This window comes from Typopeltis vanoorti, chromosome 5 (assembly GCF_054136105.1).
Source record: "Typopeltis vanoorti isolate ZY-2024b chromosome 5, IOZ_Tvanoo_1.0, whole genome shotgun sequence".
In the NCBI taxonomy this organism is placed as follows: domain Eukaryota; kingdom Metazoa; phylum Arthropoda; class Arachnida; order Uropygi; family Thelyphonidae; genus Typopeltis; species Typopeltis vanoorti.
The window spans coordinates 38,370,565-38,398,177 of NC_143553.1; the positions used below are offsets into that span (position 1 = coordinate 38,370,565).

The window sequence follows — 27,613 nt, forward strand, 5'->3', positions numbered from 1 at the left end:
ATAGCCTTTAAAGGAATGCAGAGAACCGAAGGGCTTCTGACCTAATGTCCAATACTCACCTTCTCGTGGTGCACCCTGTTGGGTATCTACTTGGATACTGAACAAATGAGGATGGGCTGGCAATTTGGGATTTAGCCAACCAAATTGTATTCTTATTGGTTAAACCAAAATAAAAAATGATGGTACAACATGACAAAATTTCATGCCGGCTGGGGCGTCGCCCGGTTAAACAAGGCCCCCGTTGTTTTCGCCAGGGAACCAGGGCGAACAGCGAAAAGTCAGCTACTGGAACAAATCTGAAAACACACCCCAACACAACATCACCACAGTTAAAGATCGGTACTATCAACATAAGAAGCCTGAAGGGCAAAGAAATGGAGCTAGCTGAGAAATTAGATAACTTCCAGATCGACATAATAGGGGTGACTGAAACAAAAAAGACAAAAACTGGTGAGATCTTTCTGAACAATAAATACAAAATGTTATATTCAGGAAATGACAATCAAGGAAAAGAAGGAGTAGCCATAGTATTCAACACAAAATAAGCGGCTAATCTCTTGAATGGCAGCAGTCTCGAGTACAGTGATGTGGGCAAATATCAGAATTTAAAACTGCAGAATGAGACTTATTTGTGCCTATGGTCCCACAGAAGGTTCTACTAAGGTAGAAGTGGAGAAATTTTTTGATGCTTTAGAAAAAGCAACTGACACAATGAAAAAGGAAAAGTTGGTCCTTGTTGGGGATCTAAATAGCAGAGTAGGAAATGATTGTAAGACATACAAAAATATTTTTTGGGAAAATTTGGAGAAAAGAGCAAATCCAATAATAATGGCAAATAGCTGTTGGATTTCTGCTTATGACATGGATGGTTATTACTAACACCATGTGCCAACATAAGAAATGTGCACAAATTCACATGGAGAGAAGAGGCAAGGAATAAGAAAAGTCTCATCCACTATGTTATTGTTGATAGTGATGTTTTCTCCCTGGTGCACGACACCAGAGTGTACAGAGGATTTGAAATTGGAAGTGATTGCTATTTAGTCTTGAGCAGGATAAAATTGAATTTCATATTGAAAAGAATAACATGTAAGAAAGTTTTAAAGCGAATAAAAGTTGAGCAGCTCTCAGATGTGAACTGTAGACTAAAATACAGAAAGATTATTGAAAATAAAATAAAAGAGTTTGAGAACAGGAACCAAACCTTGGAGATTCAGTGGCAAGCCTTGAAGAAAACACTGATTGATTCAGCCAGAGAGGCATGTGGTGAGGTTGTCTGCAAGGATACAAAAATAACTCCATGTTGGACACAGGAAGTTAAAGAGGCAGTGAAGGAAAAGAAGAAGGCATATCAAAAGTTCCTGTCAAATAAGTCAGCTTTTGCTCTTAGAGAATACAGAGACAAATGTAAGAAAGCAAAACACTGTGTAAAACTAGCTAAACAAAAGTCATGGGAGGACTTTGGCAAAAACATAGAAAATAAATATCAAGAAGGTGGTAAGATATTCTGGAGGTTGTTGAAGAATCTTAGGAATGGAGGAAAGAGTGCTGTAAAAGGAGTTAGAGATGATAAAGGTGACATGAAAAAGTGAGAAAAAGATATCCTTGAAGTATGGAGTAATTATTTTGAAAAACTGCTAAATGAAACAAGCAGAGATGACTGTACAGTGATAAAAAAAACATTGACCAGGCATGCAGTCAAGAATACATATCCATACTTGAAGTAGAAAAATTGCTGTCAGTTTAATGTTGGTAAGTGTAAAGTTATGCACTTTGGCATGATGAGTTCTGTGCAACAGCGTATTATTTTGCAGAGTTATGCTATAAGAAACTGCTAAGGCTGTGGATCTTCTTGGTGGATAAGAATTTGAATTTCAAAGTTCACATAGCAAAAGTTGCAAATATAACTCAGAGGATAATTGCAATGTTGAAGCGAACCGTGACATGTAAGAATAAGGAGGTCATTTTGCCTCTTTATAAGACATTGATAAGACCAAACAGAATTCCAAGGAGTTAAAATGATTATATCTGGATTATGGGATTTAAATTATGAAGACAGATAGCAAGTATGTGGATTGCAGACTCGGGAGGAAGAGGGGTTAATATGATAATAGGTTTATAAAATTTTGAATTGGTGTTATAGGATATCCTCTGATGAAAATTTTCATTATATGTAAAGTGGGGAGAGAACGAACAGCATCCACGGAGGCTGTTTGTTCGCAGTTGAGAAAGGGGTAAGAGCTAGGTTTTTCTCTCTCAGAGCAGTGAGTGAGAGAAATAGATTGCCTTTTGGCATAGTGGAAATGCATCTAGTGTGAAGGAATTTAAGGGAAGATATGACAGCTGGTTTGGCTGATTTAGAGCATCCCTTCTTCTGAAGAAGCATTTAGAAGATTCACTAATGGAGTCTTTGATTTCCTTAACTGAGTTGAACCACAGCAGCAATTAATCACAAATTCTTTAGATTCCTACCATGTCGGTACTGTTCTTCTACTGAATATGGGTTTTTCATGACAGTATATATTTTATTGAATTTAGCTTTATAATATGCTGCATTAAAAAGGCACTTCAGGTGTGTAGACATTGTAGAATCCATTTTTCGAGAGCAGCTTGAAAATCTTATAGTAATTTAAAGTTTCTGTCAGCAGTCCCAGGATATTTTTTTTATCATTTCAGAATAAACTTCATATTCGTAGCACAATATCACTTTGATTTCTTGAGCCATTTGTCTTGAAGAGAAGCATTGATTGCTTTTAGCTGATGACACAACAGAACTCTTTTCTCCGGTGTTTTTAATATTTTCTGGCCCCTTCCTTACCTTTCATTCAGTTTTTCTCTTCACTATAGTTTCATTTCCTTTCATTTATTGATCCTAATCAATTGTTCAAATTAAACATATTTGGTCATTTGAAAGTATATACAAATGTACTGACCATATACAAATATTTTAACATTCTTTGCCTACCAGTTTCACTAGCAAACTATCTAGCTTTTTCAAGGTGTTGACGGGAAAGTATAAAAAATACTAGTAAATGCAAATTGAAAGGAACGTTAAAAACGTTCTAAACACTAGTAGCTAAGGTCGCACGCTCACGTGACAGAGACTGAGTGGACTTATTGTTCTTAATCGTTATCACACATGCGTGTTTGTTGTAAACGCATAGTAATCACACTATGCGTTTACAACATCTAAATCCATCTGAACTAGCTAGCTGTAGTTCAGATGGATTTAGAGAGATGATGAGGTTTTTCCATGAACTGTTAAGAATAGTACCCTGGTTTCTGTTGAGGTTTCCGCCAGTTTTTAACACTACTGCGGCTTCCTTGAATAAACGATGTCTATAGTCGTCATCTAAATATGGCATGGAGCTATTTTGCCACTCTGTCGTGTGGTTAGACTTACAGAAATGATGTGCTAAGCCAGAAGAAATACTTCTGTTGTGGTTTACATCACCAACATGCTCCCTCTCTCTCTGTCTGATCTCCAAACTCCGTGAAGTTTGTCCGATGTAGGCGAGAACACAGGAACAAGGAATGTAATATATTCCTGGATCTTTGTAGAACAAATATCCAGGAGTACATTACAAACTAAGCATTATCCATATGTTGAAAAATAGAGCACGTAAGTTTATATCAGAAAAGGAGGATAGACAGACTAAAATCTCACTAATAGCCAAAACATTATCACAAAATGGATACCCTCCGAACATCATCAAAGAATATCTATATGGTGACAACCCCAGACAAGAAGAACCAAGCTCCCAGCACATTTCTACTGTAGTGATTCCCTTCATCAAGTCAATTTCTTATCAAATAGCCTGAATACTAAAAGCACACATCAGAGTGATCATCAAACATTTTTTAGGATCACCAAAAGACTAGGTGCCATTCTACAAATATATTAATTTGTGGTGTTAATAATTAATTAATAATTAATAGTTAGTTAATTAATTAACTAACTTTTTCAAGGCATTGACGAAAAAGTATAAAAAATAATTTTTTATGCTTTTCCGTCAACGCCTTGAAAAAGCTAGACAGTTTGCTAGCGAAACTGATAGGCAAAGAATGTTAAAATATTTGTATATGGTCAGTATTAAACAATAAGTTTTTTATGCTTGATCCTAATCAGTGATGAATTTAAATAATTATCATAAAAATAATTGAGTTGGAAAAACAAGTAAGTTGGTCAACGTATGTAACGGAGCCAAGCGACCTTTCACAATGTAATGTCAATAATATGATCCGGTCTCAGGCTCATCTTTTTAAGATAATTGTTTTTATTTTTTTTTAATAATACCATATAATACTATTAAAAAGTCCTTTTATTATCTACGTTGAAATATGTAATTACACTAAGCCATTTCATGTTGTGAATTGTTATAAGTTTATGCAGATGTGCATAAATCTCCGTGTGTTGAGGCTTAAGTTCTGTGAGGACATGTTGGGGGCTTAATGGATTGTATACAGCACTTGGAAATGATTAAAACTGATTTTAATACTTCCTGTATTTCGTCTCAGTCACTGAGACATCTTCATGATTACAAAATAATGTAACATATACACAAATATCACACAATACTAAGCTAACCACGTGGGTGACTCTAAAGTCACCCACGTGGTTAGCTTAGTGGTGCGCCCTCTATGGGCAATTGTTGATGGCCTGGAATGCAAGGTGGGATCTCTGATAATTAATGTTTCCCAAATGTTCGGAAATTTAATACAACCGTATTTATTTAGATTTAGTTGATTTCTTAAATAAATATGGTCGCATTTTTTTTTTCTGGCTTATTATAATAGTCAACACATTTTCACTTGTCATAGTGCTTTAAATTAAATTAATTTAAAGTGTGGGATTCCTGTATGTGAACTAATTGGTAGTGTGTTTTAGTAATGCAGTAATAAAGCATCTGAAGATGATATTCTCATAAGCTCTTAATAGAGTGGACAAATATTGTATTGCTACACAATTATAAAACAACAATGAATATTTATCCTTTATTTTAAAATCTTATTGACTGTGACAACTGATTTTTTTCCACTGGTCCATTGTACTACCATTCGTTATGTTAAGGTCATTTGTGAAGGAATTGCCATATTGCTTAGTTCCATTGCCCTTCAGGTGTCTCTTTTTTTTAACAGGGTTGCTGCTTTTTTCGATCTTGACTGTGGTCAAGTGTGTAGATCGGCAGCTGTTCAATGGGATTTTAATGTAATGTTTCATGTCACATTAAATTCTTGAGCCAGAACAGTTTGCATTAACAGAACATTTAATCTTCGTCAAACATGGCATCTTTAATTCTTTGGAAAAAAATATTAAAGTCCTTCAGAAAAGCAACTCTTTCATGTAACTTTGTATGAAAACTGAAACTTCAGTGTCCAAATATGAACAGAAATGATGATCTGAAGTTATCTCTCCTATGGAAAATAGTTCTCCACAAAGTCCGTAGTTTTATGCAGTTGGGACCTTAGTATATTTTAAACCATACCACTCTGTCACGTTATGTACTGCTTGCCAAGAAATGATATTTTTGTTTTATCCTTTATTCAAGTGTAGGCAAACCAAAGTTTGCCCGTGAAGTATCTTCACACCGAAGTTACTTGCATATAGAGACTGATAGCGTCACATCAATTCCTTTAGTATCCATAATGCAAAGCACACCCTTACAGACATGTATAATTATAAGTATCTTAGGAAGGGTCAATAACGGGACCGATTTGTTTTGACCTTCCTTGAGGTCTCATCATTAGCAACCAGACCTAGATGAGGTACCAAGGGTGAATTAATGCAAAAGTCATATATTTCTATTTTTTGGATCTAGTTTCCACTGATGAGTCCTCTATAATGGTCAAAACCAGTCTGGGTAGTGACGATTCCCATTATGCTCAGCATTATACATGTATGAAAAGATGTGTGTGTTTTGCATTATGAGATAAGGCAATTGGTGTGAAGCCATCAGTCTGTATACAAGTAGTTAGTTGTGAAGATACTTAACACACAAACTTTGATTTGTCCACATTTAGATTAAGTATAAAACAATAATATAACTTTTGATAAGTTTAATTTAATTAGCAGCGAAGAGAAAAAACTACAACTATTCTACTTATTTAATGTAAAAGTCATACTGAAGATGCTCTAGATACTAGTGTGAAAATTTTATGGTAAATAAAACTTTTGACATAAACTGTTCTGTAGTTAATAATTATTTATTTCATAGGAACACTCAAGCTTACTGTCATCGGACAAAGCTCTGTTAATGGTTTGAAGTTAGTGAGAAAAAGGACATTTATGTATAGGAAAAAAAGAGAACATGTTATAGAACTGAACCACAAGACACTGTTGTGTTGGTAGGGAAACTGAAGAGAGAAAGAAAGCTGTCCTTTTTGATATGCACTGAATAACCAGATTGAAAACTGTAATCCTAATTACATAGAATGTAATTAGGATTACAGTTTTCATATATACAGAGAGGCTTCAATGCCAGACATTTTCAGTTGACTTGAAAATGTCAAGGACAAATTTCTCCAAACATTTCTGTAGCACAAGACCATAAGTGAATGACTAAGTAAGGAGAATTGCTTGGATGTACACTATTGGTCAAATGGCCCACTTTTTTTTTTGGTGTAATACCATAAAATTATATATCAATGGAAAGATAATATAATCAAGAATGTAATGCAACAAAGTTTGTTCAATTATCTGTATTCTATGAAAAGTTATAGCCAAATAACCAGAAAAGAGTACAACCCGCTTAGGTTGATATGAATTAGCTTTCCTTCATTTGAATGTAGCCAATCAGGTGTCATCTTGTTTTGGCAATGAGCCAATAAGGTCACAGTAGGATTCAGCTATTGATGTCATGTATTGGAGCTTAGAGGAGGACATTTGTCAGTGTGTTATGTGATTGCTCTCAAGTTGGTTGGTTTTTTTTTGTGTTCTTTCGTTTAGTGAACTTGTGAAACATAATAAAATTAAAGAAATGCTGCAAAGAGTTGACTGATCATCCAGAAAGCGATGTAAAATAGTACTATTAAGTGAACAAGGCTCCAGTTATGAAGAAATTAGAAGAAAAATTGGTGGAAACTTAACCAAAGGCGGCATTTCTAAATTTTTGAAGAGGTATACGCAGAATCAGTCACTACAAAACCAGACTGGTAAAGGCAGGAAAAGGTGCACAACAGCAAATGATGATAGAAGAATTGAGAGACTGTGCTTTCATGACAGAAGAAAATCATCTGGGTGTATACAAGATGAAATGGCGCAATACAATGCGAAGTTGAGTGCAAGGACTGTTCGGCGCAGACTGCAGGAATTTGGTCTAAATGCTAGAATTCCACAAAAAAAACCATTTTTATCTCTCACAAACAAAGGTTGAAAAGATTAAACTGGGCTAAAACCCATGTTAACTGGGCAGCGGAACAATGGGACAGTGTTATTTGGAGTGATGATACCAAAATCTCCCTGTTTGGTAGTGATGGCATAAAATATGTAAGGAGAAGAATCTGAGAAGATTTGCATCCTGATTGCATTACACCTACTGTGTTTGGTAGTGATGGCATAAAATATGTAAGGAGAAGGATCTGAGAAGATTTGCATCCTGATTGCATTACACCTACTGTGAAACAACCACTTAGTGTTATGATCTGGGATTGTATGACACAAAAGGTGTGGGCAGAATTTGCGTGATTAATTGGAATATAAATGCCCCAAAATACATAAATGAAATACTTGAGCCCAAACTGAAGCCTTCCGCACGTGATCTTTTCCAAGATAATGAAGCATTTACATTTCAATAGGATTCAGCTCCATGTCATGTTGCTGCTGTGTGCAAAACGTGGTTTCGAGATAATCATATTCCACTGCGGAATGGCCTGGGAATAGCTCAGACCTTAACCCAATCGAAAATCTATGGAGCTGACTAAAGAAACTTGTTAGTCAGAAGCAACCCACCAATAAAACTCAATTAATAGAAGAAATAATTCAATCTTGGTTTCACATTATAACAGCTGCAGAATTAAAAAACTTGGTTCACTCCATGGGAAGTCGATGTAAGGCCCGTAATTAACGCTAAAGGTTACCCAACTAAGTATTAACTCACGTTGTGAGAATTTTTGTATATCTCATTTTTTCTATGTGTTTTACTTTTCTTCTTTATAACTGCTGTTCTAATAAAAAAATCCTTCATAAAAGTTATTGCATTACATTCTTGATTAAATTATCTTTCCATTGATATATAATTTTATGGTATTACTCCAAAAAAAGTGGTGTTATGAGCCATCAAACCTCAGAAACACACTTTTTCCAAAAAGTTTCCACAATTTTGGGCACTAGTGTAGAGTGGCTATATATTTCATATCTCAAATGACATAGGAGAAATTATCTTCTAATAGTTGAAGATAATTACAGCTTTGTCGTTTGGAGATAATTATCTTCAGTATTTTAAAATGGTTTGTATTTGAAGAGGTCAGTTTCATCATAGTTTGCTGCCTGTTTAACTAGATCGTTGGGGTATGTAGAGATCTTTGAGAAGAATTTTTCTGCTGTAGTTTGTAGGAAGGAGTAGATGTAAGGGATGTTTGTATCTCTATGCAGTTGGACTTTTCTCACAAACCACGGTGCATCCATGGTCATGCGCAAACACTTATTCTGCAGCCTGAGGATGTTGGTGTTGGATGTGTGGCTCCAGGCTGGAGATGCATATGTTATTATGGGGAAGATCGTCAGCAGGTAGAGGAGTACTTTGATTCTGGTATTTAGCTTGCTTTTTCTATTTATTAGAGGGTAAAGTTGTGCGATGGTTTTAGATGCTTTAGCGCATAAGGCTTTGATGTGTGGGTTGAACATTAATCTTTTGTCTAGAATTACCCAAAGATACTTTGTTTCTGTTTGCCGGGGAATTTTGGTGTTGAATAGATAAAGGTCCCCCTTGGGAGTTGCCAATCTTCTGGTGAAAAGTATTGCTATACTCTTTTGGTCGGATTCACTCGTAATCTCCATTTGGAGAACCATTGTTCTAGTTTTAGTAGGTTTTCTTGCAGTTTTTTAGTAACAAGATGTGGTTGTAGAGATCTGGCAAGTACTGCTGTGTCATCCACATAGAGTACTAAGATGGATGACATTGGGTTGTGTAGGATGTCTGCCATATATATCAAGAATAAGATCAGTGCCAGCAGGGAACCTTGGGGGAACTCCCGCAGAGATCCATCACTGACTTGAAACTGTTCCGTTTATTTTGACTTGTATGTGTCTGTCCTGGAGGTAAGATTTAATTAGGTGGACGATTCTTGATGGTATGCCTGCTGAGATGAGTTTGTGTAGTAATCCGAAGTGCCATATCTTATCAAAAGCTTTTGCTATGTTGTGGAAAACTGCTCCAATGTGCTGGTGCCAATTGTAGCCAGTGGTAATGTACTCAATTATCCTATGAATCTGTTGAGTAGTACTGTGATGTTGTCGAAAGCCAAATTGTTCCTTTGGAAAGATATTTAACTCGTTTACTGAGGCTTGGAGTTTGGAGAGGATGATTTTTTCGGCAATTTTGCCTAAGTTTGATATTAGGCTGATGGGTCAATAGCTTTCAGGCAGGTGTGGATCTTTACCTGGATTATGCATTGGGAGACCACATCTGCGACTTTCCAATAGCTGGGGAAATAGTTAAATCGGAACATGGCATTGATTATGGTGGTGAGATGTATGACAGCTCTTCGGGGCAGCAGTTTAATTATTCTATTTGTTATGCCATCATCTGGGCGAGGGGCTTTTTTATTCTTTAGCTTCATTAGAACTTCATAGATTTCCGCTGTTGAGGTGTTTGCAGGCTTGTTGTTGCAGGTGTTGGTGGCATGTCTGACATGGAGGTGGATTTTATAGACATGCTTGATGTCCAAGTCATCGTATGTAGGGCTACACTGTTTTTCTAGGTTCTTTGCTATCTCTTCAGCTTTTTCTGCGTCCGTGTGTACTAGGACCCTGTCTGACTTGAGCGAGGGAAGAGATTTGTTTTTGTTTCTGAGGCTTCTTAATATGTTCCAGACGGAGTGTTTGCCGGGTGATATAGAGGCTAGTTTGGCTTCCCATGTTTCATTCCTGTGAGCTTTAATTGCTCCTCTAACTTCATTGTTCAGTTTGTTGAGGATCTTTTTGTCATGAAGTGCACGGGTGTGGTGGTACTTTTTCCTTGCTTTGATTTTGTCCCTAATTAAATCCATGATGTCTTCAGGTAGTTGGTTTGGCTTAAAAGTGGTTTTGGTAGAGGTGACAACCTTTATGGCTGTGTTGATTTGCTGAGTCAGGCTTTTGACAGCATTTATAATTTCTTTTATGGATCTGATGTGAGGGATAGGTCCAATGTGTTCCGATAGTACTTCTGGTAGTTTTTTCCATGAGATGAAGGAGTGGGGGTGAGACAGCGGTTGTTCTTGTTTTCCCAGCTGGAGCAGGATTGGATTGTGATCAGATGTGGTGGTACTTTTTCCTTGCTTTGATTTTGTCCCTAATTAAATCCATGATGTCTTCAGGTAGTTGGTTTGGCTTAAAAGTGGTTTTGGTAGAGGTGACAACCTTTATGGCTGTGTTGATTTGCTGAGTCAGGCTTTTGACAGCATTTATAATTTCTTTTATGGATCTGATGTGAGGGATAGGTCCAATGTGTTCCGATAGTACTTCTGGTAGTTTTTTCCATGAGATGAAGGAGTGGGGGTGAGACAGCGGTTGTTCTTGTTTTCCCAGCTGGAGCAGGATTGGATTGTGATCAGATGTCAGCTCGTTTAAAGAGTCTAGGCTATACTGTAGCTTAATATTTTGTAGGATAGCAATGTCATGTATGTCGGCTGTGCCATACGTACTATGATGTGTTGGTTCTGCAGGGCCTGCCACCACTGCATAGGTTGAACTGGAGTAGCTGAAGAGGGTGTTTAAGATTATAAATTTTTAATACATACCTTTTATTTACTGAAACTTGTTCTTTGCACATGGTAACTGTAATGTTGACACAAATATCGGAAATGATGTAATAAACATACAAACAACTAGCTTACTGTTGGAAGTCAAAATATCTTGCGAATTAAACTAAATAACCGGACACAAAACACCCAAATGATAAATTGCCAAACAAGACACCTTATGCAGTGAAGCTCAGAAATACTTCTTCAGACAATAAAAATAAACTTAATTATAAGCGAGATTTTTCCAATTTTATGTTTATACCGAAATTTCAATATAACTTCAATACAATTCGTAATTCTACACAATAAAAATAAACTTAATTATATGCAAGATTTTTCAATTTTTTTGTTTATACCGTTCCTTTAACTCATTTTTACCTGGTAATAGATCAACAGAATAGAATTGCATATTTGATCTTTTATTCCGTTGCCCAGTTGACCGTGTCCCTTTCATATCATCAATCCCCAGCACTTTTTTTTACTTGAATGATGTTCTTTGACTCTTTTGTATTAACATTGTATCATATTTTAACTGTAGAAAGCATTAACTTTAATGCTTTTCACACATTTGATTCAATGCATCGAATCACTTCCATTTTCTCCTCAATGGTAAGTGATTTTCTTCTTTTTATTTAGCTGAGGAAGACATTGAATCGGCTCTACATTTAGATGACATCTTTAATATATTGTTTAAATGTTAATAATAGTAAATCTTTAACAGCCCTTACAATGTGGTTCATGGAGACCAAAATGTAAACAAACTATTTTGTAATCTCTACCCTCAGTTTCACAGAACATAAATCAAATGACAATTTTGAAAACTGCCAATATGCTGCACTTTTTTGTTGTTTTGTTGTTGATTTTGAAATGATCATTAATCTCAACCATCGTAAATTGAGGAAACATAAAATGAGGCCTTCCTTTACTAGGAAGGTGAACTGACTAAAAAAAGATGGTGTATTTTTATCAGCTCCACACAAGGTCCCAAGACCTGTAACATGAGTACTTTGTGGGCAAGTGATTTGAGAGAAGAACGAAATCTGCTAATTTATTTCTTGAAGCCTCAACACACGTATTTCTTGAAGCGTTGGAAGCTGTATGCATTATGAAAACGGTATGGGGAATACTGTTCCAAAGAACAGAGATATGTGGAATGAAGGAAGACAATGAGAAGTTGGTTTAGTGAGCTTGGAACTGAACTGTATATGGATGTTTATCAGCAGTTACCCTTTTTGTACATGACTAGTGTGGTGATGAATATCAAGAGCAACCATATGTGATTCTCAATCTTTCCATGCCCTGTGTCCTAAAGTTTGTAAGTTTATCAAGATCTACTCTAGAATGAAACTGGCAGAATCAATATTATTGAGTATTAATTAACCAGAGGCAGTGATGAAGCTGCTTGTTGATGACCTCCACACTTTTGAGAGCATTGAGGTACAGACAATGGGATGACTGTATCTTGATTTTGGTAACAGGCTGGATAAAAGCTTGCTTCCATGCTTTTGGATAGGTGTCGGTGAGTGGGAATGCTTGTAAAAGTAATACAGGTTGGACGTTAATTCTGGAGCACAAACTCTTAACGTGACTGTAGGGTTACCATCTTTGCTTACTTGTGTTGTCTATTGAGTACTTTCTGATATTCTTCTGATGAAAGATCATAGCAGGCATATTGAAGATGGTTTGTAGAACAGTAGGAGGAAATTTGCCTTGGTCATCTAAACAAGAGTTGGAGGAAATGACTTAGGCCATAAGGCCTGCCATATTCTTAGGTGATGTTGCCTTTGTTCCATTGGGGGGGGGGGGGGGGAGAGATAGGTCAAAAGTTTTTCTTACAGCCTTGGTGAGAGATTAGGGATTAATTTGAGGGTACATGGCAGGAATTTGATGATGATGATTTATTAAATCAGAACAAGTGCTTAGAATCTCAGGAGTGAAACCAGTAATTTATTTAACCACAGAAAAGAGAAATAAAATCCCTATTGGTAACATTGTTATTGCCTAAAAGGCTTACAAACCATTTACCAAGAGGAGAGCTAATATTAGCTATGTATTTGGAGAGGTTCTGTTAAATGGATATCAGACCTATCAGAAGTGTGTTTCTACTATTTTTATGGAATCAATTATGCATAATGTACTGTGGGATGTTTAGATGAACTATAGTCTTGAATGACATGCCTAGGCAAGCTATGTGCAATGGTGCACATAACTTGCCTAGAGTATTTTTTGTACATGGAGTTTTGTTGGATTTCTTTCCTTTTAATATTTCTCATACCTTTTGAAATGTTATGTTGTTTTTCATGGATGAAAAACAACATAGAAGATTTTTACTGCAGTAACACTATTTTTTACTCTTTCATGTTGTAATATTAAAGTTTATACACTGCTGAAAACAGTCGGATAATTATAAATTTTTGCAAATAATTATAACTATTGGATACTTTATACATGAATAAATATTTCTTACTTATGGATAGGGTGTAATTGATGAGATATTGTTTAAATAATCGACAGTTATTACAAATTTAACAAATTATACATTTTAGCGTGAAATAATTTTATCAATAATAGTCAAAAACGCTAATTTTTAATAGGACTTATGACCTTCAAAACAGCAGTACATCTCTATTGTATGGACCGAATAAGATGATCAAACAGTTCTTGTAGGATATTTCCTCACTCTTCTGTGAGAGCAATTTCGAGCTCTTGAAGCGATCATGGTGGCACCAGTCGAGCAGAAACGTACCTACCTAAAGCATCCCAGGCATGTTCGATTGGATTACAATCCGATGAACAGGCAGGCAGTCTATTTGTTCAATACCTTCTTTCTCAAACCGCTCTTGTAACAAATTTGCATGGTGTGGACGAGCATTGTCATCCATCAAAATGAAATCTTGGCCAATTGCAGCAGCATATGGACGAACCATAGGTTCCAAAATCTCATCGTGATACCTTTGGGCTGTTAAGTGGCCGTTTCTAATAAAATGGAGATCAATATAGCCACCTATACTTATTTCAGCCCATACTATCATACTCCCATCTTGATGTTGGGGTCTTTCACGAACACACTGTGGATTATTTCTTGTTCCACTTTCACGCCATATCAAGATACATTGGTTATCTGGTTGCAGACTGAACCTGGACTCATCACTAAAAATACACACCTCCAATCCTCATTTGTCCAATTGTGGTGTTTCTCTGCCCAAATTCTTCGAGCTCTTTTATGATTTGCAGTAAGTGGAATGCAAACCATTGGTCTTTGAGCATATAAACCTATGGCATGAAGACGATTTCGAACATTTCCTATCTCCAGAAAGCGACTCCAAAGTTACAAAATTATGCTTTGAGATACATGATATGCTTTAGCGACAACTGACTGTGTTTGTCCAGCTTCTAATAGACCATTGGCTCTCCAAGCCATGGATTCCTGGATATCATGTTGCTCTGCCATTTTTACAAAATAATGGTGGTGGGTGACACAAGTTTATAATTGAAGTGATAATTATGCACTGTGGAAGTGAGCACAACAAGCCATGTTTTTATACTCCCCCACATGCTGATATGGCTAAGACACATTTCGACAAGTCTTAACATGATTTTGTATGCAGTTGCATGTTCTACACTGTTGTATATTAAGAATATTTTAAAATAAATGTGTTACATTTGTAAATTATTTTTATAATTTAAAAGAAAACCGAAATATCCCCTAATTGTTTTGAGTAGTATAAATTAGGGGCATCACAGTAGGGTGAATGATTTATAGGCATACCTCACACAGGGAGTGCTTTTACCCCATTCAAAATGTGGTCTGGGCAGTGCTTTCTGCAAGCTCTCTTACTTGGGACCCCTTTCATGCACAATCTGGTAGAGTATGCAGCAGTATTATTTACCAGTTGATTGGGAAGCCTCTGAAAGTGTTGCTAACAGTTTTTGTTCTTTGTACTATATGGCGGCCAGCCTGTGAAAACAGTTTCGCTGATCTGTGCTCAAATGGTGGAAGTGTTGGCTCCCTGTTTCAATAATTACTATGAGAAGCGCATGCCCAGCAAAGCTATCATCCATACTGATTGGTGGAAAAATGTTGTTTGATATTCTGACTAGTAGACGGATGATTTGCATTAGATCATTGGTTACAACAAATATCTCTGCATCTCTTATAGCTTGGTTGTTAGGGAAAAAAAGGAGGCTAATTTTAGTTGTGGATCTTAAAGTTACCAACAAAGATCACTTGACTGTTTGGATAGATGGACTACAGTGATTTTCAGAATTAGTAGTAGAGGAACGTTAATGGAGTAGACAGATCTTAAATCATATAATGTCACATGAACAGAGAGTTTGAGAATTGACATTCTCTCACATGGGGATATCAAGTTGTACCATTGTCACTTTTGTAATAGAAGGAAACATACAGAGTAAATTAATATGGAGATTAAGATATACTATGGTTGTTGTAACTACTACTATTTGTGATTTTCGTTCAAAGCGAGGAGGTCAGGTCTTCTGTATGTAGTAATGCATTTTTGGTCAGACTTTTGACAGCGATTTGGTTTTTTTATCATATTAACTCTTTGTTTTTCTTTTTATGTTAATAGTTAGTCAAGACTTGCAACAAGAAGGAGATTCGAATGGATGATCTATTCTCCATTATATAAGTTTGACAGGACCACCCACATACAACACTACTTGACCTCTCTTCTCAGGCATAACCTGTCAATATAAGTGACAGCAAAACAAATTGAGAAGTCTGATGTGTTACTATCACATTCAGTCTGTGTACTGTTTAATAGCTATCCTACAGAACTGCTTTACTCGTGTTACCCTTGAATTGAATCTTTATGGCTCTATCATTATCAAGTGAAAGAGGGCAGAATTGATGTAGGAATTCCTATTTTAGATATCATATTTGGCTTTGTCCTGCATAATCAATGTCACATCCCATTATCTGGGACTTTGGAGAGGTTGGGAGGTATTTTTTACCTTCCAGTTACATACTGAAACTATGATATGAGTTAAAGAGAAAATGATATAAGGGCTAGGGCTTACTCCTTAAGCGATGCACAGTCACATTGCCCTACAGCTGCGAGAAGTGGACGAGGGCTACCGCATCAAGGGTGGGTGCGGTTAAAGATGCGAGCCCAGCAGGTGGAGAGGATGTTGCGAGTGGGAACACTGAATGTTGGAAGCATGACTGGAAGGGGAAGAGAGGTGGCAGACATGATGAGGAAGAGGAAGTTGGACATTTTATGTGTGCAGGAGACAAGGTGGAAGGGGGGGGGGAAGTCAAAGGAACTGGGAGATGGATAGAAATTGTTCTACTCTGGAGCGAATAACGAGGGAAGAAATGGTGTAGGAATTGTGGTGTGTGGCAGAATGAAGGGCGAAGTACTAGAAGTGGGTAGAAGGAACGACAGGATCATGTGAATGAAATTGGGTCTTGGAGAAGAGCGGGTGGTCGTATTATGTGTATATGCCCCGCAAGTTGGTTGTACAGCAGAGGAGAAAGATGAGTTCTGGAACATGTTAGATGAAGAAATGTGGGAACCGGAAGAAAAGGAGATGGTGATTGTCGGAGGAGACTTGAATGGACACATAGGAGACAGAATAGAGACTGTGAAAGGGTGTATGGTGGCCACGGAGTGGGAATGATGAACCAGGAAGGAGAGAGAGAGGGTTGTGGACTTGTGCAATTGTGAACTCATTTTTTTACAAGAGGGAAGAACATTTGATAACATTTAGGAGTGATAACAACAATTCACAAATTGACTACATTTTGACTAAAAGAAAACATCTTAAGGTTGTGACAAATTGTAAAGTAATTCCAACAGATCAAGTAGCACAGCAACACCGACTGCTGTGCGCAGACTTTAAAATAAGATCGAAGATAAGAACCTCTGGATGCCATGGGATGATGACAATTAAGTGGTTTCGCTTAAAAGAGGAGAGTGTGAGGAATCGTTTTAGGAGAGGGTGTTAGAGAGGATTTCGGATGGACTGGAAAGTGCACAAAATTGGTGGAAACATAATTCAAAAGTAATCCTGAGCTGTGCAATCGAGGTGCTTGGCGAGACATCTGGAAAGATTAGAGAGCAGAAGGTTGGTGGTGGAATAATAATGTGCAAGTGGCAGTGACAGCTAAGAGGAAGGCAAAGCAGAAGTGGGATGAGTCAAGAGTGGAAGAGGACAGAGAGAGAAAGCAAGAAGCCAAGAGAGTTGTGGCACAGGCGAAGGCCATGGCATATCAAGATCTGTATGATCAATTAGAAACAAAGGAAGGACAGAGAAAAATTTACCAACTAGCGAAATGTAGAAATAAAGCAGCAAAGGACATCTTACATGTGAGGCAGATCAAAGATGCTGAAGGAAGAGTATTATGGAGGTATGTGGACATAAGAAACAGATGGAAAATATACTTTGAGGGACTTTTGAATGAGGAAAATGCAAGGACTCACAGAGAAGATGGGCAGCCTTCTGAGGGAATGGTGCAGAACATCAGTAGAGTGGAAGTGACGGAGGCCATGAAGAGGATGAGGAATGAAAAATCGGTGGGCCCCGACATAATTCCAGTGGAGGCATGACAGGCACTGAGGGTAGAGGGAATTGACCTACTGTGGGACCTGTTCATGAAAGTTTGCCAACAGGAAAATATACCCGAAGGATGGAGGAAGAGTACTCTTGTCCCCATCTACAAGGGTAAAGGGAATGCACAAGACTGTAAAAATTACAGAGGAATAAAGTTGATGTCCCACACAATGAAAATCCTAGAAAGGGTTCTTGATGGTAGATTGAGGAAGGAGGTGGAGATTGCAAAGGAACAATTTGGCTTCATGCCTGGTAGATCAACAACAGATGCTATCTTTGGGTTACGGCAGATGATGGAAAAGTATTGAGAGAAACAAAGGGAGCTACATCTTACATCTGGCATTTATTGATCTGGAGAAAGCATACGATAGAGTGCCAAGGAAAGAAGTCTGGAGGTGTCTGAGGGAGAAGAAGGTTCCAGAGAAATATATCAGGTTGGTGCGGGAAATGTACAGAAATGTGAAGACAAGTGTTTGGACCTGTCTGGGACAGACAGAAAGTTTTCAAGTAACAGTTGGCTTGCATCAAGGGTCAGCATTAAGTCCGTTTCTGTTTAATATTGTGATGGAGGTGGTAACAGAGGAGGTGAGAGAAGATGCTCCTTGGACAATGTTGTATGCCGATGACATCTTGCTGTGTGCAAATTCAAGAGAAGAAGAGGGAACTAAACTGGAAAGATGGAGAAAAGTACTGGAAGAGAGAGGTATGAGGCTGAGCAGAAGTAAGACAGAGTATATGTGTTGCACAGTGGGCAGCGGACAGGAGACAGATCTGGAGCTGGAAGGAAATGTCATCAGGAAGGTGAGAGACTTTAGATACTTAGGTTCAACAGTGGAAGAGGATGGAGGAGCTGAGAAGGAAGTGGGATGCAGAATACAACCGGGTTGGAGGAACTGGAGGGGGGATGGCTGGAGTGTTATGTGTTAAGAGGGTGCCGATCAATCTGAAAGGCAAAATCTATAGGACAGTAGTGAGGCCAGCTATGACATATGCTATAGAAACTGTGGCCCTTAGGAAAAATAACATCAACAGGATGGAAGTAGCAGAGATGAGAATGCTTAGGTGGATGTGCGGTGTGACCAGAAAGGATCGTCTGAGAAATGACTATGTCAGGGGAACAGTGAAAGTTATGAACTTAGGAGCGAAAATTCAGGAGGCAAGGTTGAGATGGTTTGGTCATGTGATGAGGAGGGAGGACAAATATGTGGGAAGAAGGGTCATGCAGATGGATGTGCAAGGAAGCGTGGGCAGCCAAAGAAGAGATGGAGGGAGCTGGTAGAAGAGGACTTGAGGATGAAGAACTTGGATGTGGTGACAGCCCAAGACAGGAAGGTGTGGAGGAGACTCATTATCAACAGTGACCCCCCACTTAAGTGGGAGAAGCTGCAGAAGTAGTAGTAGTTACATACTGAAATGTACCTCTAGCACAGAATTTCAGCTTTTTATTCACATCTCAAATAATCTTTCGCATTTGGACATTTTGCTCAGCCAGTTAATTAATAAATTACTTAATGAGGTATATATTTGTATGTAATTTGTATGTATGGCCGTTTGCTATTTATTTATTTATTTTTTAGAAAACCTAAGATGCAGGTCATGAAAGAGAGAAGACTAGAAAGCAGGTGAGTGTGACTCGGAAGCAATGTATAAATAACTTAATATACTTCTCATTTCTACCCATGAAAATGTACAGCGGGATGTATATTTATAAAGTTCTGTGGTGGGGTGAAGAGGTGTATAATGCTTTATTCTTCAGTATTACTGTCCAGTTTTTATACATACTGTACAAATATAGACACCTTTCAATGCCTTTTTTTTTTTTTTTTTTTAATTATTCTCTGTAAAATGTATGTGTGTACATTTATTTGACTTTTTTGATAGCCTACTTTATATCATTTGTATTTTTTTAAATTATAGTTTTTTCAATTCCCTGAACAGATGGCAATCACTTAGGACATTTATTGCTGAATAAGTGTAATGCAGCAGCAGCATTTTCTGCTTGCATGATAATGCAAACAGCATGACCGTTTACTGAAGCAAAGGTTAGAAATGTAGCTTTCTCAGGCCGTAATTTATCTAGCACTTCATATAAAGATGTAAATAATTCTAAATATTATTAACCTCTTTACATCTTCATATAAAGATATAAAAATACTGAGAATTAATTGCTTGCCCATTAATCAGGCAGTCCCAATAAAAGGACAAATTGCATTTTCATTTCTTGGAAAATTTGTTCTCCCATCACTGCCATTCCTGTTATTGTGTTTTTTGTCTTTATATTGACACATGGCGACACTCCAGGAGTGCTAGAAAATTGCAACATGTTTCTGCTCATTCTATATTTTGTTCTGAATCTAAAACCTAGCAGAAGTCTTGCTCATACCAAGACTCCTGTGCCCTTTTCAGGTACTGCCTGCTTTTGCTCTCTCACAGATAACTGCTCAATAGAGGTAATAGTTTTGCCACAAAACTGCAGTTAAACGCTAGAATTATATGATAACTGCAGTAATAAACTTTAATGGAAGTGCAGATATTTCGTACCAGAAATAACAGTACATTATCAATGTGTAGAAACATGCAAGGGGTGCTTAAGGGTCAAAGCTGTATAACTGAGAGGAGACCTCTACATAGCCTTTAAAGGAATGTGGAGAACCGACCAGGGCTTCTGACCTAATGTCCAATCCTCACCTTCTCGTGGTGCACGCTGTTGGGTATCTACTTTGATACTGAACGAACGAGGATGGGCTGGCAATTTGGGATTTAGCCGACCAAATTGTATTCTTATTGGTTAAACCAAAATAAAAAATGATGGTACAACATGACAAAATTTCATGCCGGCTGGGGCGTCGCCCGGTTAAACAAGGCCCCCGTTGTTTTCGCCAGGGAACCAGGGCGAACAGCGAAAAGTCAGCTACTGGAACAAATCTGAAAACAAACCCCAACTCAACATCACCAGAGTTAAAGATCGGTACTATCAACGTAAGAAGCCTGAATGGCAAAGAAATGGAGCTAGCTGAGGAATTAGATAAGTACCAGATCGACATAATAGGGGTGACTGAAACAAAAAAGACCAAAACTGGTGAGATCTTTCTGAGCAATAAATACAAAATGTTATATTCAGGCAATGACAATCAAGGAAAAGAAGGAGTAGCCATAGTATTCAACACAAAATACGAGGCTAATCTTCTTGAATGGCAGTCAGTCTCAAGTAGAGTAATGTGGGCAAATATGAGAATGGGGAACTGGACAATGAGACTTATTTGTGCCTATGGTCCCACAGAAGGTTCTACTAAGGTAGAAGTGGAGGAATTTTTTGAGGCTTTAGAAAAAGGAAAAGTTGGTCCTTGTTGGGGATCTAAATAGCAGAGTAGGAAATGATTGTGAGACATACAGAAATATTTTGGGAAAATTTTGAGAAAAGTGCAAAGCTAATAATAATGGCAAATATCTGTTGGATTTCTGCTCAGGACATGGACTGGTTATTACTAACACCATGTTCCAACATAAAAATGTGCACAAATTCACATGGAGAGAAGAGGCTAGGAATAAGAAAAGTCTCATTGACTATGTTATTGTTGATAGTGATGTTTTCTCCCTGGTGCAGGACACCAGAGTGTACAGAGGATTTGAAATTGGAAGCGATCACTATTTAGTCTTGAGCAGGATAAAATTGAATTTCATATTGAAAAGAATAACATGTAAGAAAGTTTTAAAGCGAATAAAAGTTGAGCAGCTCTCAGATGTGAACTGTAGACTAAAATACAGAAATATTATTGAAAAGAAAATGAAAGAGTTTGAGAACAGGAATCAAACCTTGGAAATTCAGTGGCAAACTGAAGAAAACATTGATTGATTCTGCCAGAGAGGCATGTGGTGAGGTTGTGTGCAAGGATAAAAAAATCAGAACTCCCTGGTGGACACAGGAAGTTAAAGAGGCAGTGAAGAAAAAGAAGAAAGCATATCAAAAGTTCCTGGCAAATAAGTCAGCTTTTACTGTTACAGAATATAGAGACAAATGTAAGAAAGTTAAACAGTGTGTAAAACTAGCTAAACAAAAGTCATGGGAGGACTTTGGCAAGAATATAGAAAATAAATATCAAGAAGGTGGCAAAATATTCTGGAGGTTGTTGAAGAAGCTTAGGAATGGAGGAAAGAGTGCTGTAAAAGGAGTTAGAGATGATAAATGTGACATGAAAACAGGAGAAAAAGATATCCTTGAAGTATGGAGTAATTATTTTGAAAAACTGCTGAATGAAACAAGCAGTGATGACAGCACAGTGATGAAAAACACTGACCAGGCATGCAGTCAGGAATACATATCCATACTTGAAGTAGAAAAAGCCATCAAAGGCTTGAAATGTGGAAAGGCAGCAGGAGTAGATGATATTCGACCAGAAATGCTGAAGTATGGTGGTATAAAAGTCTTAAAGTGGCTGCACTGCATAGTTCAGAAAGCCTGGACTGAGGGACGAATTCCCGATGATTGGAGTAGAACTCTCATAGTACCCATATATAAAAAGGTAAATAAAACTGAATGTGAGAATTACAGAGGTATTTCCCTACTGAGTGTTCCTGGCAAGATCTATGCAAGTATACTTGAGAAACGGTTGAGAAGAATTGTGGAAGAAAAGCTTGGTGAAGAACAAGCTGGATTCAGGCCAAATACAGGCTGTCAGGATCAGATCTTCACTTTACGACAAATAGTCGAGAAAGCATGGGAATATAACAAAGATCTGTATTTAAGTTTTGTCGATTTGGAAAAGGCATATGACAAGGTGCCAAGAGAGAAGCTATTCAATACGCTGCAGTTATATGGTGCCAATGGGGCATTATATCAAGCAATACTTAGTCTTTATTTGAGTTGTAAGTCAGCAGTTAGAATTGAAGGAAGTACAGGAAGATGGTTTAATATTAAATCTGGTGTGAGACAAGGATGTACATTATCCCCTCTGTTATTCATTATTTATCTATATGGATCACATTATGAAGGAAAGTGGTATTAAACCTGATATCAAAATTGGAGATGTTAATGTCAGCTCTTTGCTTTATGCGGATGATGTTATACTTCTAAATAAATCCGCTAAAAGTCTGCAAGATTCTCTGACTAAATAGAATAGCTGTTGTAATAGATATGGTATGAAGGTCAGCAATAAAAAGACAAAGACAATGAAAATAGGCAGAATCATTGAAAATGTCAACTGTGTTGTGAATGCAGAACCCGTGGAACAAGTAAAACATTTCAGTTACTTAGGCACGATTTTTACTGAAGATGGTAAATTAAATATAGAAATAGACAACAGAATCAGCAAAGCTGGTATGGTGGGAACTCAATTGAATAAATTCATATGGAATAGGAGAGAAATTAGTCGGAACACTAAATTAGCTGTATACAAGACAGTTTTCAAACCAGTTTTAACTTATGGATCTGAGAGCTGGGTCAGAAGTAAAACACTTGACCAAAGACTAGAGACCGCCGATATGAGAGTCCTGAGAAAGATTAGAGGCGTGAACAGGTGGCATCAATGGCAATATCATATTAAAAATGAGGATATTAGGAAAGAACTTGACATTGTCAGCATCCAGGAATGCATTAGCAGAGCTAATCTCAGGTGGTATGGTCACTTAAATAGAATGGGCGAGGAAAGATTAGCAAAACAAGTGTTCTCTGCCAGGTTGGCAGGAAAACGACCCAGAGGAAGACCAAGATATAGGTGGATTGATACGGTACAAAGTGCGTTAGACGATAGAAATATAAGATCCGATAATGTTGGAGTCTTGACAAGTAACAGACTGATTTGGAGGAAAATTGTAGATAGGAAGTTAGTAATGATGTAAATGTTTCATGTAGTACTGTCATATCCTGTACACCCCTTGAGGATACATGGCAGGAATTTGATGATGATGAGAAACATGCAAATCTTTTGATGTTTACATAAAATAAGAATGATTCTTTAACGATACTTGTGACATAATGATTAGAAATATACACACGTTTACACAAGAATAATGATTAATTTGCCAAATATTTCGGTCTGAATATTACAGACCATCTTCAGTGGCTACATAGGAATAGTTTTTTAAAAAAAAAGGTGGAATATGAACAATTGATCATTCACACATAGAACGAGCCGCGTGATGTCATATCACTAAGTATTAGAAGAGTAAACATTTTTAAAGTCATAATTAAAGATATTAATTCATTTCCGAATTCAGATATTCATTTAATAATCTTAAATAACATTAGATTAATATAGGAAATTTACATTAAAAAAATAATTAATGTGTTATCCTGATTAAACTTTCTCAAATTTTTGATATAGATATACAGTCATTACGATTCAAGTTAGTCCAAGACTCTCGTCCTACTCAGATGTCGCTACAAATTTGAACATTCGTTTAAAGAAAGTGTGGAGGCCTTACTTCAACGTCCTAACTTGAATCATATTGACTGTATATCTATATCAAAAATTTGGGAAAGTTTAATCAGGATAATACATTATTATTTTTTTTTATTTTTATGTAAATTTCCTATATTAGTCTAATATTATTTAAGATTATTAAATGAATTTCTGAATTAATATCTTTAATTATGACATCACGTGGCTCGTTCTATGTGTGAATGATCAATTGTTCGTATTCAACCTTGTTTTTTAAAACTATTCCTGTGTAGCCACTGAAGATGGTCTGTAATATTCAGACCGAAATATTTGGCAAATGAAACATTATACTTGTGTAAACGTGTATATATTTCTAATAAAATAAGAATCTCCCAGACTTTTGGAAGGAGAGAGAGAGACATTCGTTTTGATTCGGGTCAGGCCGATGTGATAAGGCTTCACAACTTTCTTTGAAAAGCATTCGTATTTAAAACTGCTTCTGTTGAGAAGATGAGCTTCATCGCAACAGACTTTTCAGGTTTCACATATTCCATGTAGTACTGATGTTCATTAATTCTTTTTTCCACAGAACGGCTTGTCTGCCCAAAGTATGTCACATTAAATTCACAAGAATCTGGTAAACACTAGCTTAAGATAGAGGCGACAGTTTGTCTTTTTGTAGATAGTAACAGATGAAAATTTTGTTTATAGGATAGTATGTGGGAAAAAGGTGATACTTCAAAATTCTACCAATAGATTTAAAGATACCAGAAATATAAGGGATTCAAACCCTGCAGTATGTTGAAGAATCCTTAGGTGTTGGAACTTAGGAGTCATTGTCTGCTAGATTTGATGATGACTATAACCATTCAATTTCATTAAAGTTTTGGTAGTGAGAAGTTCTTGTTGTAAGCTTGAGTGTGTATTAATTAGACTTGATAACACCCATTTTTTGAGAGGTGTGATGATCATACTTTTGATGAATGTATGTGTCAACAAAGGTAGGATTTTCATAAACACTGGTTGAGAAAATACCACAGGCTGTCCGAGTAAGAATGATATCCAAGAATGGTAAAATACCAGCATTTTACCTGGAGTAGATATTTGACCAAAAATACTAAAATATGGAGGTATAAGTTTTACAGTGACTACACTGCATAATTCAGAGGGCCTGGTCAGAGAGTTGAATTCCAGATGATTGGAGTAGAGCTCTCATATTTCCCATCTAAAAAAAAGGAAATGAAGTTGAATGCGAGAATTACAGAAGAATTTCTCTGCTAGGTGTTCCAGGTAAGATTTATGCAAGCATTCTTAAGAAACAGCTAAGAAAATTTGTGGAGGAGAAGCTTGGAGAAGAACAAGCTGGTTTCAGGCCAAACAGAAGTTGTCAGATCATATTTTCACAAAGATCTGCATTTAAGTTTTGTAGATCTGGAAAAGTCATATGACAAGGTGAAGTTGAAGACAATCTGTTAGGGTTTTTTTTTTTTTTTACTGGCTTTTGAATGGGAAAGTTATCACAATGGAGACATCATCCTCTAAATAATCTTCATAGTAAAGGAAAATAAACCTAGTTGCTAGTTTGTAATAACAGTGTCCTTTAAGCCCTAGATATATGACACAAAAGAATCTTTGTAAATAATTTCATCTGCAAAGTGCAACCACTTGAGATTCACCAAACTTCTCCATGGCATTTGTCCAGAGATGGGTGATATATGTAAGTAGATCTCCTGTTAATGAGCAGCGATAGATTCATACTGGTGGTCATTTATTAGCTGGGTGCCTTAAAGATAGTGTAGGAGTTGGGAATTGATGGGTTTTCTCAATTACTTTAGAATGACTGAGGTGAGTGCGACAGGGTGGTAGTGATTTGTTGCCCTTCCTGGGAATGGGTTGAATATAGGCCAGTTTCCAGGTTGTGGAACAGATACCAGTGGAGTTAGAGAGTATATACAAGCATAGGATAGAAATCAGTTCTGGTGCACAAATCTTCAGGGCATTTGGAGGAATGTGATCAGGGCCAGGTGCTCCATTTATATAGTATAAATGGGACATTATAGCAAATAATACATAGTCTCTATTTGAGTTGTAAATCAGCAGTTAGAATTAAAGGAGGTATAGGAAGATGGTTTGATGTTAATTCAGGCATGTGACAATGATGTGCGTTATCTCCACTCTTATTCATCATCTATATGGATTGCATTATGAAGGAAAGCGCTATTAAACCTGAATGGTAAATTAAATATGGAAATGGACAACAGAATTGCTGGTATGGTAGGAAGTCATCTTAATAAATTTATATGGAATAAGAAAGAAATTAGTCAAAACACTAAATTAGCTGTATACAAGACAGTGTTCAAACCAGTTTTAACTTTAAGTTAGAAATAAAACACTATCAAAGAATAGAGACATCTGAGAGTTCTGAGAAAGATTAGTGGAGTAAAGAGATGGCATCAAAAATGGGGATATTAGAAAAGAACTCAGAAATATGTTAGTATAACTAATCTCAGGTGTTATGGACACTTGAAAAGAATGGTCGAGGAAAGATTAGCTAAACAGTGTTCTTTGCCAAGATGGTAGGAAGAAGACCCAGAGGAAGACCAAAATGTTGATTGATTGATTCTTGGTTTCATTTGTTCCTTTTTTTTTCTTTGATTCTGTCTATCTTTATTTTTTGTTTTTCCAATGTTTGGTCTAATTCTTGTATTTTATGGTGTATACTTCTAACGTTCCATGTTGTTAGTTTCCAAATATTAGGTATCTTCTTTTTCCATTTTTGTGTCCATGTCTCAATCATATCCATTCTCCGAGCTGGGTCATTTCCAGTAGGGTCCATCCTTTTTGAATGGTCACGAGTCTTTTTAGTGAGTTTCATTTCAACTGAGGGGGTTACTGGCCACTTGGCATCTAGCTTGATGGTGGGGCTGCCTTAAGGTCCTCAAACTTGCCTTGGTTAGTGGTTATTAAAACCACTAACCAAGTCCATAATACTTTCAATATTAATTTTCTATGTTTTTACTAGTGTCTTTTCATGGGGTGTTTAACTTGTTTTACAGAGAGCTTTGCCTTACATTTTTTTCTGTATTCTCTGATTACAAGCTAGCTTACTTGCTAGGAACTTTCAATATGCTTTCTTCTTTTCCTTGACTTTCTTTCTACCTTCTTCAGTCCACCATGGAAATGTGATTTTTTTAAAATCCTTGTAGACATTTTCACTACATGCCTCTCTAGCTGAATCAGTTTCCTTCAGGGTCTCCCTCTGAATCTCCAAGGTTATGGTTTTTGCTTTCTCTTTCATTTTTCATGAATAATGTTTGTATAGTGCAGTGCATGTACAGCTCACTTCACTTCTGAAAGCTGCTCAACTTTGATTTGTTTATAACTTTATTACATACATTTCTTTTCAGTTAGATATTTGATATTATCCTGTTCAGAAATAAATGATGATCGCTTCAAATCCTCTGAATATTTCTTGTCCTGAACCAGTATGAAAACATCACTATCAACACTAAATAGTCAATGAGGATTTTTCTTGTGTCTTCTCTCTTTGTGAACTTATGCAAATCTTTATCATGTTGTTGAAAGTTTATTTTTCACTTGGTTAGAGTATAATAAATTTAGTTTAATCCTTTATCCAAGTGTGTGCAAACAAAGTTTGCGCCTGAAAGTATCTTCAGGACTGGGGCAAGGTGATACAACACCAGGGCAACTCGTTG

At 36.9% G+C, this 27,613-nt stretch overlaps 1 protein-coding gene across 3 annotated transcripts in view; it reads left to right on the forward strand.

Annotated features, from left to right (window-relative positions):
• LOC150106326 (histone RNA hairpin-binding protein-like) overlaps nucleotides 1–27,613 on the forward strand; it is a 158,722-nt gene that overhangs the window by 24,381 nt on the left and 106,728 nt on the right. For 2 of the 3 annotated variants that reach the window (XM_090392367.1, XM_090392365.1), the window contains exon 3: nucleotides 19,098–19,142. The exons of the other annotated variant lie outside the window; for it this stretch is intronic. In XM_090392367.1, coding sequence (XP_090248493.1) covers nucleotides 19,098–19,142 — 45 coding nt within the window. The remainder of the gene's footprint in view (nucleotides 1–19,097; nucleotides 19,143–27,613) is intronic. 3 annotated transcript variants of the gene reach the window in all.